Genomic DNA, 17,402 nt, shown 5'->3' with positions numbered 1-17,402 from the left:
ACTGTATCTGTCTTTACCCAACACTGCCATCATGAGGTCTAACTGAAAATTATAACAAATTAAACCCATGAAAAAAAGTACACTCCTGATTGAGTATCATTATGTTTTATCCTGTTACTTTACATTTTACAATGGTTTATCTAGTTAATATATTTTATTTATCGTAACATACTTTAAGCTAAATTCATTGATTTTCTTTTCAGATATATTAACACAACATCACAGCATCAGAGGACTGAGGCACTGGCACTTACACAGATGTTGCATTGTGGGTCTTTACATCTATAAATACCACTCAACCAGTCGGACAGAGCTTAAATATGACGATTACACAACTGTTCCTGGTCTCTCTCTCCTCTCTCTCCCCTCGTTTCCAACCACCTCTCCTCTCTTCTTCCCATTTTTTTAAACTCCCCCCAACCCGATGGCCGCCCACATTGAGTCTGGTTCTGCTAGAGGTTTCTTTCAGTTAATGAGGGAAAGTGCTTGCTCGCTGTGGGAACAGTTGGGTTTCTCTTTAATTTTTAAGGTCTCGACCTTACTATGTGAAGTGCCTTGAGATAATGTTTATTATGATTTGGTGCTGTAAAAATAAAACTGAATTGAACTGAATTAAATTGGGTTGTTTGTTGCCTAATGTTGTTAGGCTAACACATCTCTTCAAGATGTTTACAGTATAGTGAGTTTTTAAAAGTAGTCCACACAACAAATGTTGAAAAAGCCTAATTTCACAGTTTCTAATGGCTAAAGCAACAAGTTTGGTGCCACAGAGTAAATAGATTCTTGACAAGTGAACATAAATCAAAAGTGACTCCTAATGTCTGAATCATCTGTGAAGCAGCTCAAAGGTACAGATCATAAAATGATTACATAATGAAGCATTAAGGTGCAGTACTAGAAAACTGTGCTGCTAATTCGATTTAGTTTTTTAGCACAAGGCCGGCATGTTCTACAAGAGAAAAGAAACAAGTCCACTGAAATTCTGAGAATTGGGTCCGGACTTTCCCCAGAGGTTACATCTCACACATGCAGAACACAGCAAGAGATTCTCCATTCAGACATGTTCGCAACAACACAGAAATCTGTGGAGCGCTCAGGTGAGGGGTGCTGCACATGTTTTTTGTTTACAGCACATTGACACCGGCGTCACGCTGATCACCAAAAACTGTAAACATCTTCTTGGGTGTCTTCTACGTGTACGGCTCCGCTTTTTCATTCTGAGATATTTGTTCTCTTTTTGTTTATTTCATTTTTGCATGTGTCGCTTTTTTTGAAATTTCATCAACAAACCCACTCGCTTGTGGAGGAGCCCCTGCTGTGTTCTCACATCAGCTCCTTCTGCCATTTTGCAGACTTCATACTCGGGAACTGGCCAAAGAAAGTCTGCGGAAAGTCTGGAGGCTCCCACTCGAGGAGCTCCGGAATTCAGTGCATGCCTGAAAGCAGCTGATGTGAGTGACATGAAAACCAATACTGTCTCGTTAAAGGTCCAGTGTGTAAGATTTAGGTGAAAGGGATCTATTGACAGAAATTAAATATAAAATAATCCTAGTGACGTTTTCACGAGTGTGTTTCATCTAAATTGTACAAATTCTTGTTTTCTTTATCCTAGAATGGGCCCTTTATATTTAAATACTTTATATTAACATCAGGGGGGGGGGGGGTCCTCTCTATGGAGGCGGCAATGTTTTTTACAGTAGCCCAAACTAAACACTTTTTGAGTTTTTATGACAACTGAAGGTTTCCACCGGTTCTCTGTCATGTTTGGAAGGGGAGTGTGAGGGGAGGGCTATCCAGCTGCAACATGCAACTTCACCACTAGATGTCACTACATTCTACACACTGAACCTTTAATGAAAGCAGTTTAAGATGTGGATGGTTAGTTTACCTGCTCCTTGGTGATCTTTCCCACAGCGAAGTACGAGGCCTGAGGGTTGGAGAAGTAAAGTCCCGACACTGAGGCAGCAGGCATCATGGCCAGGGACTCTGTCAGACCGATACCTACACACACACAGACAAAACACACACATTGATAGCAAAGCAAACAATTACCCATGTGATAAAAACAATCCAGTACACACACAGGGCTGTACTCATTATGTGGAGACTGACCCTAACCCTGGGGCTCTTTTGTCCCAAATGGAAGGTAAGTTTCCACAGTGATTGTGGAAACAGTTGTATGCCCCCACATTATGATAAATAGACAAGCCCCCCTCTAACACACACACACACACACACACACACACACACACACACACACACACACACACACACACACACACACACACACACACACACACACACACACACACACACACACACACACACTGATGTGTTCCAAAAGCATCCTGAGGTTCCCCCACCTGCATGCAGCTGCTCAAACTGGAATTTGTCAGTGTTTCTGATAACATCACTATTACTAATGCTCGTCACTTGACACAGTACGAGGAGTTTGGCAGCAGCTTGGCTGAGTCAGCATCAGCCAAGCAGACGAGCTCAACGATCAGAGGGAAGTTGAACAGACAGATTGACTGATACTCGTGGAGATGCTATGACAAGCTGAAAAACACAACACATCCCTTCTGCAGACAGAGACAATGTGTCTGTCAACCACAATACATCCATTCTTACTGGTGAGCAGTAAGATAAGCTGCAGCACAATGGGAAGTGGGCACTTAATGTGGTTAGTGACTGTTTCATGTCATATTCAATCCAGGAAAATGCAGTGTCATATTTTGTTGCCCTTTCTGCCAATCTAAGTAATTGCTTTATAAATACACTGCACCATACTATAAATATTGTATGAAACAAATTACCATTATACACAGTTGTGAATATTCAGTTCAGGTTTTAGTAGCTTTGACTCCCTGTTTCTGGGGAAAAGTCTGGGCACCAAAAAGATGATGGACTTTTAAGGTGTCACAGAAGAGCCAATTAATTAATGTTTAAAAAGAAATGTAAATTTGCATGTACTCGATGAATTAATATAGTCAAAGTGACATAATCAGTAAAAGGAGTTGACAATGAATTATTCATTTTCCATGTTCAGTATTTAAAAGATGAATTAATGGTCTCTCTTATTCCATTCCTTAATGTCTCTGCTTCTTATATTTCATCCCACAATATATTTGTTTGGTTCTTTCATTTCACAGTGTGGTTATTTAAGATGTGAGACCAGAGTGCCATTGAAAAATAAATGAAGCACCAAGAGCTCTTTCTCTTTCAATATTCTGCCCTTTTTTACACGATTCTGCCTTAAACCCCAAAAAGAGAGGCTCACATCACTGCCTACAAGTCCACTGAATCTCATATAACAAACACACTGTGGTGTGTCTGAGGATCACACATGCCAGTAGACAAAGAAACAACACACTAAATGCTCAGTGTTCACCCTCTGAACTGACCTGGGTGTGAATCCTGACACCTGATGTATGAGGAAATAAATATAAACCTGTGGCGCACACTCAAATAATAGTATTACTAATTCTCATATGATTGAGAAACCACGCTGGATTTCTCTTGGATAATGGATAATAAAGGACGAAGACTTCACATGGGGAAGTATGAGAGTAGCTAAATGTCAGACGAGTTAATTCCACAAAGCTTAGCGTCTTATGGCTCAGCGTTACATGGATTTACTGTAACCAGGTAACTACAATGCATGTAAATGTGTTCTCACATTATGTGCTCAACCTGGTTTCAGTGAGGAATCTGGTTTCGTGAGTGCATGTAAATGTACAGATTGAAAATATGATTTCACTAGTTGTTTTAGATGCTAAGAACACATCAGAACAGAGAGTGAACAACACAGCAGCATTTGAGCCTTTCAGCTGCAGCTATGACAGTGAAGTGGTTCTTTGGAGCTCTGACCGATCTTGTCCTGTATGTCTGCCAGGCTCCACATGGTGGTCTTCTCGGTGTGGTCCGGCTGGCTGGGGTAGCCAGCTGCAGGTCTGATGCCCTGGTATCGAATTCTGTGGAGGTCCGTGGCCTGCAGAGCTTCGTCAGCACAATAGCCCCACAGCTCCTTACGCACACGGGCATGGAGCTCCTCAGCAAACGCCTGGAGGAGAAACAGTAAGTTGTAACAGAAACATAAAAACACCACGGCACCAGCAGTTAATGTGTCACCAGCACCAATGACTCACTGACCCGTGTGCTACCAGCTGTGGTGTCGGCCTGTTATGTTTTAGATGCTGTCCATACTGTACCTCAGCCAGGCGGTCAGCCAGAGCTTTGACCATGATGCTGTTGTAGTCGTCTCCCTGAGCCTGGAACTGCTGACTCAGCTCCTCGGCTCCAAACACACTCACAGCAAACACACCGATGTAGTCTGCTACACCGCTGTCCACAGGGGCCACAAAGTCAGACACACACAGGAAGGGCTCGGAGCTGGAGCTGTCCTTCTCCACCTGTGGCACACACACACACATATAATGAGGGTCAATTTCTCAGAAAAGTACAGGGCGCAAAAATCCAACACTAGACCTCTATCAGGAATGGTGAGTATGAATCAGTGGTCCGAGGAGGATAGATGTGCTAGAGACTGGTTCAACACTAATTAACAAAGGCAACTACAGCGAGGACATTCACTACGAATCGACAGAAGGACTACTGTGGTCCAGGTTTTAGAAAATCTTAATGATGAATGTTGAAGGAATGTGTCCTAACACACATGCATTGCACCCTGCTGTGAATGTGCAGATCATACTGGTCATTATGTTGTGGCTCCTCAGTGTATGATGTGTATTCGTTCACCAAATCTTTTACAATGTTGAACAAGATGGCTCTCGATCAGGTAGTGAGCATTAAGCCAGTAAATGCAATAATCATTTCAGGACTATGACTCTCTTCAGAAGGTAATGGAGCACGATTCTGTTGAGAAATTCCAAGAGAGGACAAAATTAAGACCTTTGAAATATGACCCATGAAGAATCTAAATAACTGTTTGCCGTCTAAACATTGCAATCATTATATTTTTGTGGTACGTTGATGGTTTTCACATTTGTGAGGATACTCTATCATTTGTTTGTGCTATAATACACGTAGGTGGTGCATCGTCAGTGACACTCTCCATCATCAGATACACTTCCCCTGGTGAGCCAGCCAGTGTGATCAGTCCCAAGTTTGCGTGCTAGTGCTACACCATGGATCACTCATCCTTTTCAGTGGCTTCAAGGATGTTCTTCGCAGGTCTGTAAACCCTGGTATTCCCCATCGAGTGTTTGATGTGAAGGCTGCCCTGCAAAGCCTCTGTAACCCACTTCAACTGTCGCACAGCTTTCTATCCCTGCTTCTGGCCCTCAGCTACCAGTTGGTAGTTTCTTAGGCCTCTTCATGCTCATGGGCTTCCTCTATCTGGTCCTTTGGAAGAGTGAGTTTCAGCACAACCACTTATTTGTTACCTCAGATGCAATCTAGTCAGGGAAGGTCAACTACCTCCCTGGGTTGACCTTTAAATGCCAGTTGCGTGCTGTTACAAGAAAGCAACTAGGAGCCCTGAACTGAGGTTGGCGCTTCATCCCTGCTCTAAGGAAGGCGATGGTATCCCTTTGCTGGGAGTTGTGGCTTACTGTGGTGGATTCCTGTGCAGATGGTGTTCGCGACATCCCTCAGTGCTTGACCATGGAGCCAGCAATACTGCTCCTCTCCTCAGGCATTTGGGCAGCAGTTGTGTTCCTCTCCGCAGGCACCGTGGACATTTCTGCTGTGTCTGCCAGACCCCTGCAGTGAAGCTTTTCAGGGCTTGGGACTGTGTCATGGGCAGAATGAACCTTACACTCGAGTCACAGTTGTTCTGGCTTCTGATGCTCTTTTCAGGTTATCCCAGATTCTCATGCCCACTGAATATGCATGCCCATTATCCTGTTGAAGCATTTCTCAAATTGTCTTGGATTTCTTGGATCAGCCGATGCCTCTCTTTTCCTGGAGCTTTGTCATAGCAAGCATGCTATGAAATGACTGCCTGACCCATCCCACAGCACCCTTAACTTGCTTAACCCAGCTTGTCACAGATTCCTTGTCACATTGTGCTGTATTTGTGTCTCTGCCCGATCCACTCCGTGTGGTGCAGGTGACCTTACATTCCTCTCCCAGGCTGGAAAAGGGAGCTGAAGCTAGTTGGTATGCACCAAACAACGCTATACTGCTATGTCTCTTTTGCAGGTAAAGCCACATGTGTAGGACGTTTCTCTTGAAGCCCTCCACAGTGGTCTATGGGACTTCATAGAACAGCAATGGCCAGAAAGGTCTTGGAGGGATTCAATGCTGGTAGATCCAGTAAGAGGTCCAGACTTGTCCACAGCACGATGCTAGATAGTAGGAACCAGTGAGGGCCAGCCATAATATTGTCCCCTGCTCTCTCTTGCCTCACAAGTTCCTCATGTTCCTGATGAGTGACCACTCCTGTGTGTTCATTGCAGGCTGGCAGCTGTTACTAAGTTACAGTTACAATACATTTAAACAAAGGTAGAGCAGTGGTAGCAACCTTGAGACTTACACCACTTCATCTACACCACTGCAGTGCCCCTGAGCGAGGCCCTTAACCTCATCGGATCAGATTGGTTGTACTGGGAAATTTCCTGGTATGTGTATGTATACATTTGGCTCGCACAATTAAAATATAGTTTACATTTGTCATAAAGGTTTGATAACGACATCTTGAGAATCATTTAATAAATGTATGCCGATATATTGGTATCTTTACTCCTTAATATTTGTATTGGCTTCATCCCACAAAAATCCAGACTGGTCAGGCTCTAGTATAAATTACTGGCTAGAAAGTTTAATGTGCTATAATATTATTCATGTTCAACCTTATTGTTGAACTTACATTACAGTGTGTCTCTTACCTGTTGCCGTAAGCCATGGAATTTGGCAATGGGTTTGGTGTCTCTGTGCACGGTGACATCATCCTGGTACACATTGATGTCGTCTCCGTCACTCTGAGCTCGCCAGAAACCCACCAAAGCCCGCCCCTTCAGACTGCTTCTGTCAATCATCTGATTGAGCAGCTGCTGGGCTTCGTCAAAGACTCGACGAGCCTCCGAACCTTCAGGAGCCAAATATGATACAGATCAGACGCAGTATCGATGTTTATAAACTAACTCTTTATCGCCAGGGATTTGTGCTCTTGCAGTTGTATACTTCTTTTAGCATTAATATGATTTCACTATGGTCCAAACACTGTACAATGGTCCCTTACATCTGCATCAAGCCTGAGCATCACAATGTATACAAACATTTCATAGAACTTACACTCTATTGTATGCACTGTTTAAAATATTTACTTTTTTCATTAACTTAGTAACAGTAAATATTTTACTTAATTACTTAATTTTAATCTTTTATTTAACTATCTATTTTATAATGTTACTCCACAACATTTTCTAAATCTTTTTCTTTTTGTATAATGAAGATATGAATTTTATATGAGCCAAACATATGATCTTATTTTTAACCATGATATATTTATCATTTAGTTAAAATAAATCCAAAAAGAATATTAACTATGATATTAGTTATTTTAAACATATGTGTTCACCTTGCAAATACATTTTTACAAAACCGTATGTTAAAATGAAATGAGTAAACTATCACAGCCAGATTTATGATGAACATTGACAGAGGCTGAGCTCATACCAACAGTCTTGTCATTGAAGATCTTGGGGTAACCTCTGTTGGGGTATTTTCCTCTCAGTTGCCACACGTCAAAGAAAGGCTTCCAGTCGATAAAGTCCACCAAACTGTTCAGGTCGTACCACTCAAACACGCGGGTGCCAAGGAACTGAGGACACACTGTCACACAAAGACAAATACATGTTTTAATTCAGCCAAAAAAGACACTATCAGATGTAAATGGATCACCAGCGGACTTAAGAAATAAATGTAAGATTAGCTCTACAGATTAGCAGGACAAACTTAAACCATCAGTGCTCCTGAAGAAGAACATGTCTTAAATTAATCTGCACCACCTCACCTGGTTTGGGCAGAGAGGACCAGTCTATACGCAACGCCTTGTCTCTGGCCTGAGAGAGAGACAGATACCGGCGTTCCTGAAGGCAAAACAGGGAGATGGAGGATGAGGAGGAACAACAGGCAATTTTATTCATTAAAAACATTTAATAACAAGTCAACTCAAAGTGGTTTACATTAAAATACATGTACAAACATCCCCAAACTACAAAAGAACTGTAGTCATGATTGATAAAATTGATAAATCATGATTATTCATATATTTTAGGACAAATTAAAATATTTTAGATTAAATAAACAGCACTGCTTTCAACAAACCTTGACGTCAAAATACTTACACAAACACCCTCCTTGCTACAAAAACAAGTCTGTACATTCCAGTAACTGATATTATTAATGCCAGCTCATTTATAGGACAAGGAGAGGAGGGCTATCAGGGGAGAGAGAGAAATGTGCAGCTGTGTTGTGATCCATACAAGAATGTGACCTTAGGACTTGCAGTTGTGGTCAAAATCTACAAACACCTATTTCATTATCAGTTTTCCCATAATCGTGCAGCAAGGTCCTGTTGTTTTGTCAGGAAATAACTGAGCTCTTCTGGCAAATTAAACTATATATTTGTAAGATTTATATTACCACTCAAACACTTGTATTATTATACAAATTTTCCAAATGGTCCATATCTCAATGTGTCAGTGAACTTAAAAGTACATCATACAGCAAAGAAATTATCTTATTTTTGTATAAATTCAATTTAAAAGTTTGAGTCATCCTGCGTCTTCCAGCAGCACACTTTCACTTTTCATGCAGTTTGTATCTTGTGCAGCCTTAAAGGAAGAAAAAAACAATAATCTAGTCAGAATCTCAGAGTTCACTTTCATTTCTTCTGCAAAAGAATGTTAAATATGATAAATAATTTGTCTTGAAAAAAAATACTTTTCCTGCTTGTGTGAAAATTGCAGTAGAGATAAGACATATTTTTGTCTTGGAGGTGTGTACAGGAGCTCGGTTGTGTTCTAGTTAGTCGGCTGTAGCTGAATCAAGCAGTCTGCATGTATTCCTGATGAGGGTTCAACATGTGGATGCAACACTGATGTCAAAGACGGTCACCTTAGTGAAAAAAAAAGTCTCCCCTGGTGCCTCCCTGTTGGGCGTTTCTAAGAACCATTGGTACCTTCAGAGAGTCATAGTGGTCCTGCCTGACGTCCTCATACTCTTCTTTCAGGTCATCAAAGTACTCCTCCTTCATGGTCTCATCCAGCAACTGGGAACACTGACACACAGGAAGATAAAACACACTATAGTCTGGACTTATCAAAGCAGTCAACAAAACTTAGATCAACTCCTTGTCCATCACATCCAATAAGAGATCATTAACTCTCAATGACATAAACATTTTCATTCTTCTTTGATGTTAGTTGAAGTTCTGATAAGGAGATTTCATGTTTAACTGCTGGAACATGATTTTGTTGTCGATCCATGAACTCTTATTGGATTTTTGAAGTACGAAGTATTTTTGAACATTTTCTGATATTTTCTCAACTGTCCACCTACAGTATTGGTATTTTGATATCAGCTCCTGATCCAGAGCAGATTGAAACATTTGTTTTTGATATGAAAATTAAGCTTGTTTTGCTTTGTTTTAGTTTGCAGCCTTGTGCATGTGCATGTCAGCACAATTAAACCAAACATGTATTATGCATTCAAGCCGATTCGAAGCAGTCAGAGGTCAGAATCTTCAATCTGAACTCCTCTTAAATCCAGAGGGTTTTCTCGTCTTATTGTTATAGTTCATTCACACACTGATCGCACAGCGATCAGGAACAATTTCAATCTACCAGCCTCTCGATTAGCAGACCACTTCAGACCCTACAAATGTTTCACTGAGCTCAGGTTGCAGCACTTACCACCACCACACTCCTGGAGGCGTCGAGAACATGGATAGCAGGACAACTGTAGCGAGGGGCGATCTTCACAGCTGTGTGCGTCCTATCAAATACACAACACAAATGTTTGCAACCCAGGAGAACACCGCATGTTATCAACCTCCGTTTACAATAATCAAAAGAGGTGCTACTTAAAATGTCTGATTATAAAGATTCCGATTGTTTCTTTAAAAGTACAAAAGAGTTGATTTTGTGTAATGTTTTAGAAAAACACAGGCTTGACCTGTTCGTCATGTCTCCTGCACCCAAAATCACAATACGCTGCTAACTCACCGGTGGCCAACACTGCCCCCCCACTACCCACATGCTTTCTGCCTTATCATAGGTTTATATACGTTTGTGTTTGTATTACTTTGATGTGGTGGCTCCACCAATCAGCAGTGGTGTTGTCATCCCCAGTCTCTCCATCTCTTTGGCCACATAGATCATCTCATCCAGAGAGGGGGTGATGAGACCGGACAAACCAATGATATCTGTATGAACAGACATACGACACACCCACCATTAGTGCTGCTGCTGCTACAATAAAAGGATATGAATTAAAAGAATAATTTGCATTGTCAGATATGAAAAACATAAAAGGTGCAAGGATTTGGAATGTGGAGTGAATTGTTTGAGCTATTTTGCGGTTATTATTGTTTTGCACACATACTCATTGTTTGTTGCATTGTGGTCCATGAGCAATGACTCGTTGTTTGCCTGTATGAATTATGTGAAATAATGTTTTATTTCCATCTTTACAATTTAGAGCACCGTCTCTCACTCTCATTAGCTCTGTCTGATGATCCATTTAACAAAGAACAATTTACTATATATATATCTATCAACAGTTTTTTGGGAGGTTACAAATTTAAATATTGAAAATATGTCAGTCTATATATGTATAATATGTCAGTGAGTTCACCTCACACTGACAACATGCAATATTAACTGTATACTGCACCTGCTTTCTTTGTGACGGCCTCTCTGAGGATCTTATCACAGGGAACCATCACACCCAGGTCGATCACCCTGCAAGAAAACACAAACCCTTTCTCACCCTCAGTTCTTTGATATAAGTATTTATAACAAATAGCAAATATCATGTTCTTGTACTTTCTGTGGCAGAGGTCTGTGTGCTTAGTTAAACATTTTGTGATGTTGATTAATTTCATTTTCTACAGGGACTTGAGAAATACTTTCTTTTAGAACATCTAGTTGAAGAGCCCTGATTTGTTTGGGCTGCCTGAGGGTGATGTGTTGAGTGGGCCCTTTAATGAATAGAACGATGTAAAGAAGTGTATTTTAAATTTAATTTGAATGTACTTTACTTTAAATGTTTTTAAATATTGTATGTCATTAGAGAAATTTGAATCGCCTTGTTTTACTGTCATTTAAATGTTATTTTAATGTCTCCTTAATATCTGATTTTTAGCCCAGCACATGAACATCTTCATCTCAATGGATTGCGAACAATGCTCAGGCAAAGGAACATTGGAGCATATCTTGAGTTGCTGGACTGGCTCTTGGACAAGGCTAAAACCTGGAACCACGACCAGGTTTTGAAACGCATCGCAGAAGCCATCAGTTGCTGTGAGATTGAGAGTCAACGAGATTAAGAAGACCAAGAAGGAAGAGCTGGTCATTAACAGCATGAAGCAGGGCTGGAAGGCCAGGTGCACGCCCATCGAGTTTGGCTGCAGAGGTTTTACGGGTTAATCACTCTACAAAGTCTTGAGTGCACTGGGCATCACTCCAATGGAGGAGGTGAAGAACAAGAGCTGAGGCAGCTGGTTTTGGATCAGGAGAGAAGAGCCATGGGGAGGAGCTAATGCCACCCGAACAGAAGTCAAGGTCTGATCAGCATCAGCTGGGTCACCTGGGTTGGGGTTACCTTTTAAGGAGATGAATACTAAAAAAAGTTTTAATAACCAAAGAGTATAAATAATGGAATTCTGCTTCGAGCCTAAAAAGTTTGTTCTATCCCTTCCTATTCCTACAGTATCTCTGCATGCACATAGAACATTACAGAATGTAAGAATAAACCCACTAAGTTAACAGGCACACACAAACACACACATGGAAGCACACCCATACACACCCACACATGCACATGCACGTTAACACAGGCACACAGCAATCTCTTGCCATTAAACAACAGTAATAGCACTGTGTTGCTGCCCAGGGCCTGGCAACAGATCAACACCGCCACTTCACTCCCATGATGCACCACTGTGCCCCTGCAGGGGATCAAAAGGCAATGAGAGGTGAACTGGTGCCATTACCACTGATATTAACATTTAACCTCAAACAGAGGCCTGCAGCAGATCATACGATGATGGACAGTAAAAAGCTAGAAGGATGCTGCTGATGTTCAATCATACACTGTAAATAACAGCAGATTGACCACTTCTTCTCTCTGACTGGTTTTGAATGTCAGTTCTAGTTATTAATGATTCACTGAACAGACTGAGTATACTGGTGAGAGTGTAGCAGAACCTGATACCAGTGAACACTTTCTGATGGTGAACCATTTAAACGTAATAGCAAACCAGTTTTACCTGAAGTTGTTACAACCCAGCACCACACCTACGATGTTCTTGCCAATATCGTGGACGTCTCCCTTCACTGTAGCCAGAACTATGGTTCCCTGATAGGGATCCTGCAGACCAAAGGGAAAACATAGGTGGGTGGTGGGGGACCATGCGACAGGCTGAATCAGCTGTTTTCTATATGTGTATGGTATCATTTGTTTGAATGTTGCTGTCTTGCTCCTTTTACAGTTCCTAACTCTAGATTTACAAAAAAGTGACATTGTATTTGCTGCCATGGAAGTGGAAAAATTATTTTAAATGACTGCTGCATTTTCTGCTAAAACACACCTTAACAATGGCTTTTTAATATTCTTTATAATTTAATTGATAAATCAGTGTATTAAACTAAAATAATATTCAGCTGAGACTGACGATCTCCTCAGTTGACCCCGATGACGCCATCATCTCCTGCCTCTCCTTCTCCATGAAAGGAATCAGATGTCCCACGGCCTTCTTCATAACACGAGCCGACTTGATCACCTGCAAACACACGGAGCAGTTGTGTTTTGAAAATCATCATCTTGTTGATTCCAAATCTAAAGACACGTATCTGAGATACCTCTGCTCTGTCTGGCAGGGAACATACCAACCAACGGAAAGGAACATCAGCAGAGACAAACTGAAATGAACTTTGTGTTATGTATGTTATAGCTGCTGTCTATTGCTGATTAATACTCAATTTGGAATATATCTAATATTTAGAGCTGGAAGAACTTTCCTTGGGAGACATCATGTTACAAAAAGTTAAGAGGTACGATAGAAGAAGTGAGTATCGGGGAGTATTAGACGTGGGCCAGTGTCGCCATCTAGCTGTTGAAAGGTAACAAGCCCTGGAATAATGACACCCGTTAAACAGCAAAAAAATTAAATAAAAAGACAAAAGACAAATTCACACTCTTTAATGTCTTCTAAATGTTGCCACTATCCTGGTGATAACTCTTTGAAATTCAAATACAAAACATGTTTGTTGTATGAATTGAAAAATGTATATGGATCATTTCATAATTATTAGAATCAATAGGTATATCAGTACCAGTTGCACACCAATATAAATCTATTAAACTGCAGCTTGAGTCTAACGTGAAGACTGTGAAATAAAGTTTGTGTAAAAAAAATGAAAACACTAATGCAAGAAGGTCACAGGAGAAACAATGTAACTAGCACCATCCTACCTGTGGCAGGAACATCTTCCCAGCTCCAAAGAGATCTCCCACCACCTTCATGCCGTTCATCAGGGGGCCCTCGATGATGTGAAGGGGTCGAGTGTAGCGGTTAACCTGAGAGCGACACTCCTCCACATCCTCCACTACATACTTCTCTATTCCCTGCGTTCAACACATGGAAACATGACAACAGGTAAATCATTAGGGTTAAACGTGTGTGTGTGTGTGTGTGTGTGTGTGTGTGTGTGTGTGTGTGTGTGCACCCCTATCAGTGAATGCATGGAAGAACTCTTTGCAAAATGATCCAAAATCAAGTATTTATATAAAATTTTAATCTGACACAACCAGCAAGCTGAGGGAGAAATGGCCAAAGCAAAGTAATTTGTCATCTATGCAAATGTGTCGTGCGCCAAAAGATTCTAACAAGACGAGACAAGGCGGCTGTGACTGAGAGGGTAGAACAGTCGTCCTACAACGGTTGCCGGTTCGATCTCAGTCTCCCCCATCTGCATGCCGAAGTGTCCTTGGGCAAGATACTGAAAGGCCCCTCAGGTGCACTGTATGAATGTGTGTGCGAATGGCAACAAACTGTACTGTAAAGCGCTTTGAGTGGTCATCAAAACTAGAAAAGTACTATAAAAATACAGACCATTTACAAGTGATACACCTGAATGACTTTTGCTGTACTGCTGAATGAGTGATGTAGAAATTAATATTATACTTAAAGTATCAGGTCAACAGGTAAACATGAAAGAAGTTCAGGGAAAATGTGTCAATTATTAGTCAGTCGCCCATAAAGCCGAGGTTCTCCCTGACACTGAGGGAACAAAGTGTCCTGTAATCTAATCTAATCTAATCATCAGATCTCTTACCTTGATAAGAGCATACTCCAACCTCTCCTCCACACTTGTTAGTCTCCACTCGTCCGTCTGAACCACCTTCTTCCCTCCTTTCACATAGGTCTGTTCACAAGAGTAGTAAAGCCATCATCTGCTGATCAAACTACAGCAACATCAGCTTGATATACTGTTGATACATGTAGGTGTGTAGGTGTGTACTTGTGTGTAGGCCAGGAGTTTCTCAGTGGCCTCAGGGTCTCTGTTCCAGATGAGGTTTTCACAAAGTAGCAGCAGCTCTTTATCGATGTCATCATACACCGGCAGGTTTCCAGCATTCACTATACCCATATCCATACCATCCTGGGACAGGGGAGAGAGAGTGAGAGGGTTATTATTTATATAACTTAAGCCACTTTTCCTCTGTTTGGTAAAAGGACAATTTAACATCTAATTTCTTCTGTATGCAGTTTTCCTGTTCACTACTGGTGCACCACTTTCTGTTTGACCTCCAAGTAAAGTGGTTTGGATTAGGGCTGGTTTAATATTCTGATATTGACAATAATTGTAATATTTAGACTTTGATTTAATGTAACGTTTATTGTGGGTAAATCAATCCAGCGCCATCATTTTCGTGTTAGAAAGACGGTGTAACAAGATCGCATTCACTTCCTGCAAGCCAGGTACCAGCAAGGTTAGCATTAGTTATTTGGGTGAATAAATAATTACATAATATAATTAGAAATTAGAAATAAACAAAACTGTATATGGTCTATATATGGTCTATGATCACTGTGACCTTTAATAAGAAATCATCATATATCTGCACAATCCTAGAATATATTATCAGTATCAGTAGTATTTGTAATTTTAACAATTTTTATTTTATCATTCATTTGCCAAAAATGAGAAAAAAACACAAGATAAGCAATTTTAGACATTAAATTGACTGATTGTAGCAACATTATCATTTTCTTAACTCTATCGCAGATGTTTTGATATTATTGTCACTGTGACTTCATGATAATGGTCAAGGGAAAATATTGTCATCCAATCATCCAGGTCTAAGCTTTAGTAGTGTACAGTGTTATCACAGTGAGGTGGATCACCTTGATAGCATGGTAGAGGAACGCTCCGTGCATAGCTTCTCTGATGGCCTCCATTCCTCTGAAGGAAAAGGACAGGTTGGAGAGACCTCCACTCACCCTGGCTCTCGGTAAGGTCTCCTGCAAACCCCCACACACACACACACACACACACACACACACACACACACACACACACACACACACACACACACACACACACACACACACACACACACACACACACACACACACACACACACACACACACACACACACACGATTAGGGCTGCGATGTGCGATAAGGTTGTTTAATATGGCGATGACGATATGACTTGCGAGAAATAAACATAAACAGTCCCTGGCTATGGACGCAGAGCCCATGGACAGCTCCACAGCCGGGAGAAGGCGCACATCCTGGCAGCAGCGCCACCAAGTCCGGGGCAGACACCAGGGAGCCATGCACAGATCCTCAAGTCCACCTACAGTGTTCATTTGGGTCTTTTCACACGTTTTTTTTACAGTTTTTTGCGGCTCTGTCAATAATTTACTGCTCCTCTCTTGTGTCTCTGTCATTCGCGCTGTGTGCTGCACCGACTAAGTTTACAAAATCTGTTGTTTTTACAGTCTGGGTTTACACGTGTGTGTGTGTGTGTGTGTGTGTGTGTGTGTGTGTGTGTGTGTGTGTGTGTGTGTGTGTGTGAGTGAGAGAGAGAGAGGAAAAGAGAGAGCGAGCGGCTGATGAATGCGAGCGTTGCTCTGAAAAAATGATTTTACTCATTAAGAAACATTTAAACTGTAGCGAGTCAGAGACGTCAGCTGAGAGAGAGAGGGAGAGAGAGAGAGAGACGCACATACACACACACAGAGAGAGAGAGAGAGAGAGAGAGAGAGAGAGAGAGAGAGAGAGAGAGAGAGAGAGAGAGAGAGAGAGAGAGAGCAGCAGTCAGTGTGTGTGCGCTTTCCCTCAGGATCTGGGGTCCTAAATAAGCTATGTAATTCTTTTATATAAAGAACAGTTCATTGTGATGAATCTGACCCGGGACAAATGGGATCACTAGAAGTTTCGACAGTAAAATTGGTCATCGGAGGAAGAGCGAGATTTGACAGAGCCCTTTCGCGTTTGTCTGTTTTCTCTCGATTCTCTTGCTTTTCTCTTCTCACGACAATGATTCATTGATCTGAATATCTCAAATTTATCATCTAGGGCAGCAGGGCTCCATCTGATTGGCCAGATATATTGACATGCACAGCGTGAATGCATGGCACCATTTATTGCATTTTTTGCCATCTTTGATTTGCCATTACGTTGATATCGCGATGACGATAAATTTTCGATATATTGTGTAGCCCTAGTGTCCACACATAAAATGCGCTGGAACGAGATAAATAACTCATGGCCACGAGTTATAAATCTGTTCTTTAATAACAAGTCCTCGCGAAATGATGATCTTGGATGAGAGATGAAACATTTCACTTATTCATGTGATGTAGCCTCTATAATGGGCTTTAGTTTGACACACACTGAATCTCATTGACTTTGCATTAATGCTTATAGGGAATGAAGATTTGTTTCATTACCTTGATCAGCTTGGTAGCCTTGATGAAGTTGACAGCGTACTCGTTGTGCTCCTCCATGCCTGTGCCGATGGTCAGGATGTTGGGGTCAAAGATGATGTCGTTGGGGTCAAATCCCACTTTGCTGACGAGCAGCTTGTAGGCTCGACTGCAGATCTCCACTTTGCGGTCGGAATCTGTGGCCTGGGGAGGACGGAACACTGGTCAGCATGTACGTTTGTGTTTGTGATGGAGACTTTGTGTTGGA

General features: G+C 41.4%; 1 protein-coding gene across 4 annotated transcripts in view; it reads right to left on the bottom strand.

Annotated features, from left to right (window-relative positions):
• mtr (5-methyltetrahydrofolate-homocysteine methyltransferase) overlaps nucleotides 1–17,402 on the bottom strand; it is a 33,431-nt gene that overhangs the window by 2,691 nt on the left and 13,338 nt on the right. For all 4 annotated transcript variants that reach the window (XM_034569619.1, XM_034569621.1, XM_034569622.1 and 1 more), the window contains 17 exons: nucleotides 17,159–17,338; nucleotides 15,602–15,718; nucleotides 14,715–14,855; nucleotides 14,529–14,618; nucleotides 13,666–13,818; nucleotides 12,866–12,973; nucleotides 12,461–12,561; nucleotides 10,864–10,931; nucleotides 10,273–10,393; nucleotides 9,882–9,963; nucleotides 9,149–9,247; nucleotides 7,979–8,054; nucleotides 7,642–7,797; nucleotides 6,852–7,051; nucleotides 4,212–4,412; nucleotides 3,871–4,063; nucleotides 1,889–2,001 (listed from right to left, as the gene is read on the bottom strand). In XM_034569619.1, the coding sequence (XP_034425510.1) occupies nucleotides 1,889–2,001; nucleotides 3,871–4,063; nucleotides 4,212–4,412; nucleotides 6,852–7,051; nucleotides 7,642–7,797; nucleotides 7,979–8,054; nucleotides 9,149–9,247; nucleotides 9,882–9,963; nucleotides 10,273–10,393; nucleotides 10,864–10,931; nucleotides 12,461–12,561; nucleotides 12,866–12,973; nucleotides 13,666–13,818; nucleotides 14,529–14,618; nucleotides 14,715–14,855; nucleotides 15,602–15,718; nucleotides 17,159–17,338 (2,199 nt within the window). The remainder of the gene's footprint in view (nucleotides 1–1,888; nucleotides 2,002–3,870; nucleotides 4,064–4,211; nucleotides 4,413–6,851; nucleotides 7,052–7,641; nucleotides 7,798–7,978; nucleotides 8,055–9,148; nucleotides 9,248–9,881; nucleotides 9,964–10,272; nucleotides 10,394–10,863; nucleotides 10,932–12,460; nucleotides 12,562–12,865; nucleotides 12,974–13,665; nucleotides 13,819–14,528; nucleotides 14,619–14,714; nucleotides 14,856–15,601; nucleotides 15,719–17,158; nucleotides 17,339–17,402) is intronic.

Source organism: Hippoglossus hippoglossus, chromosome 19 (assembly GCF_009819705.1).
Source record: "Hippoglossus hippoglossus isolate fHipHip1 chromosome 19, fHipHip1.pri, whole genome shotgun sequence".
Taxonomy (NCBI): Eukaryota; Metazoa; Chordata; class Actinopteri; order Pleuronectiformes; family Pleuronectidae; genus Hippoglossus; species Hippoglossus hippoglossus.
Note: the sequence above shows the minus strand (reverse complement) of the source record. Positions and strands in the feature narration are given on the sequence as shown.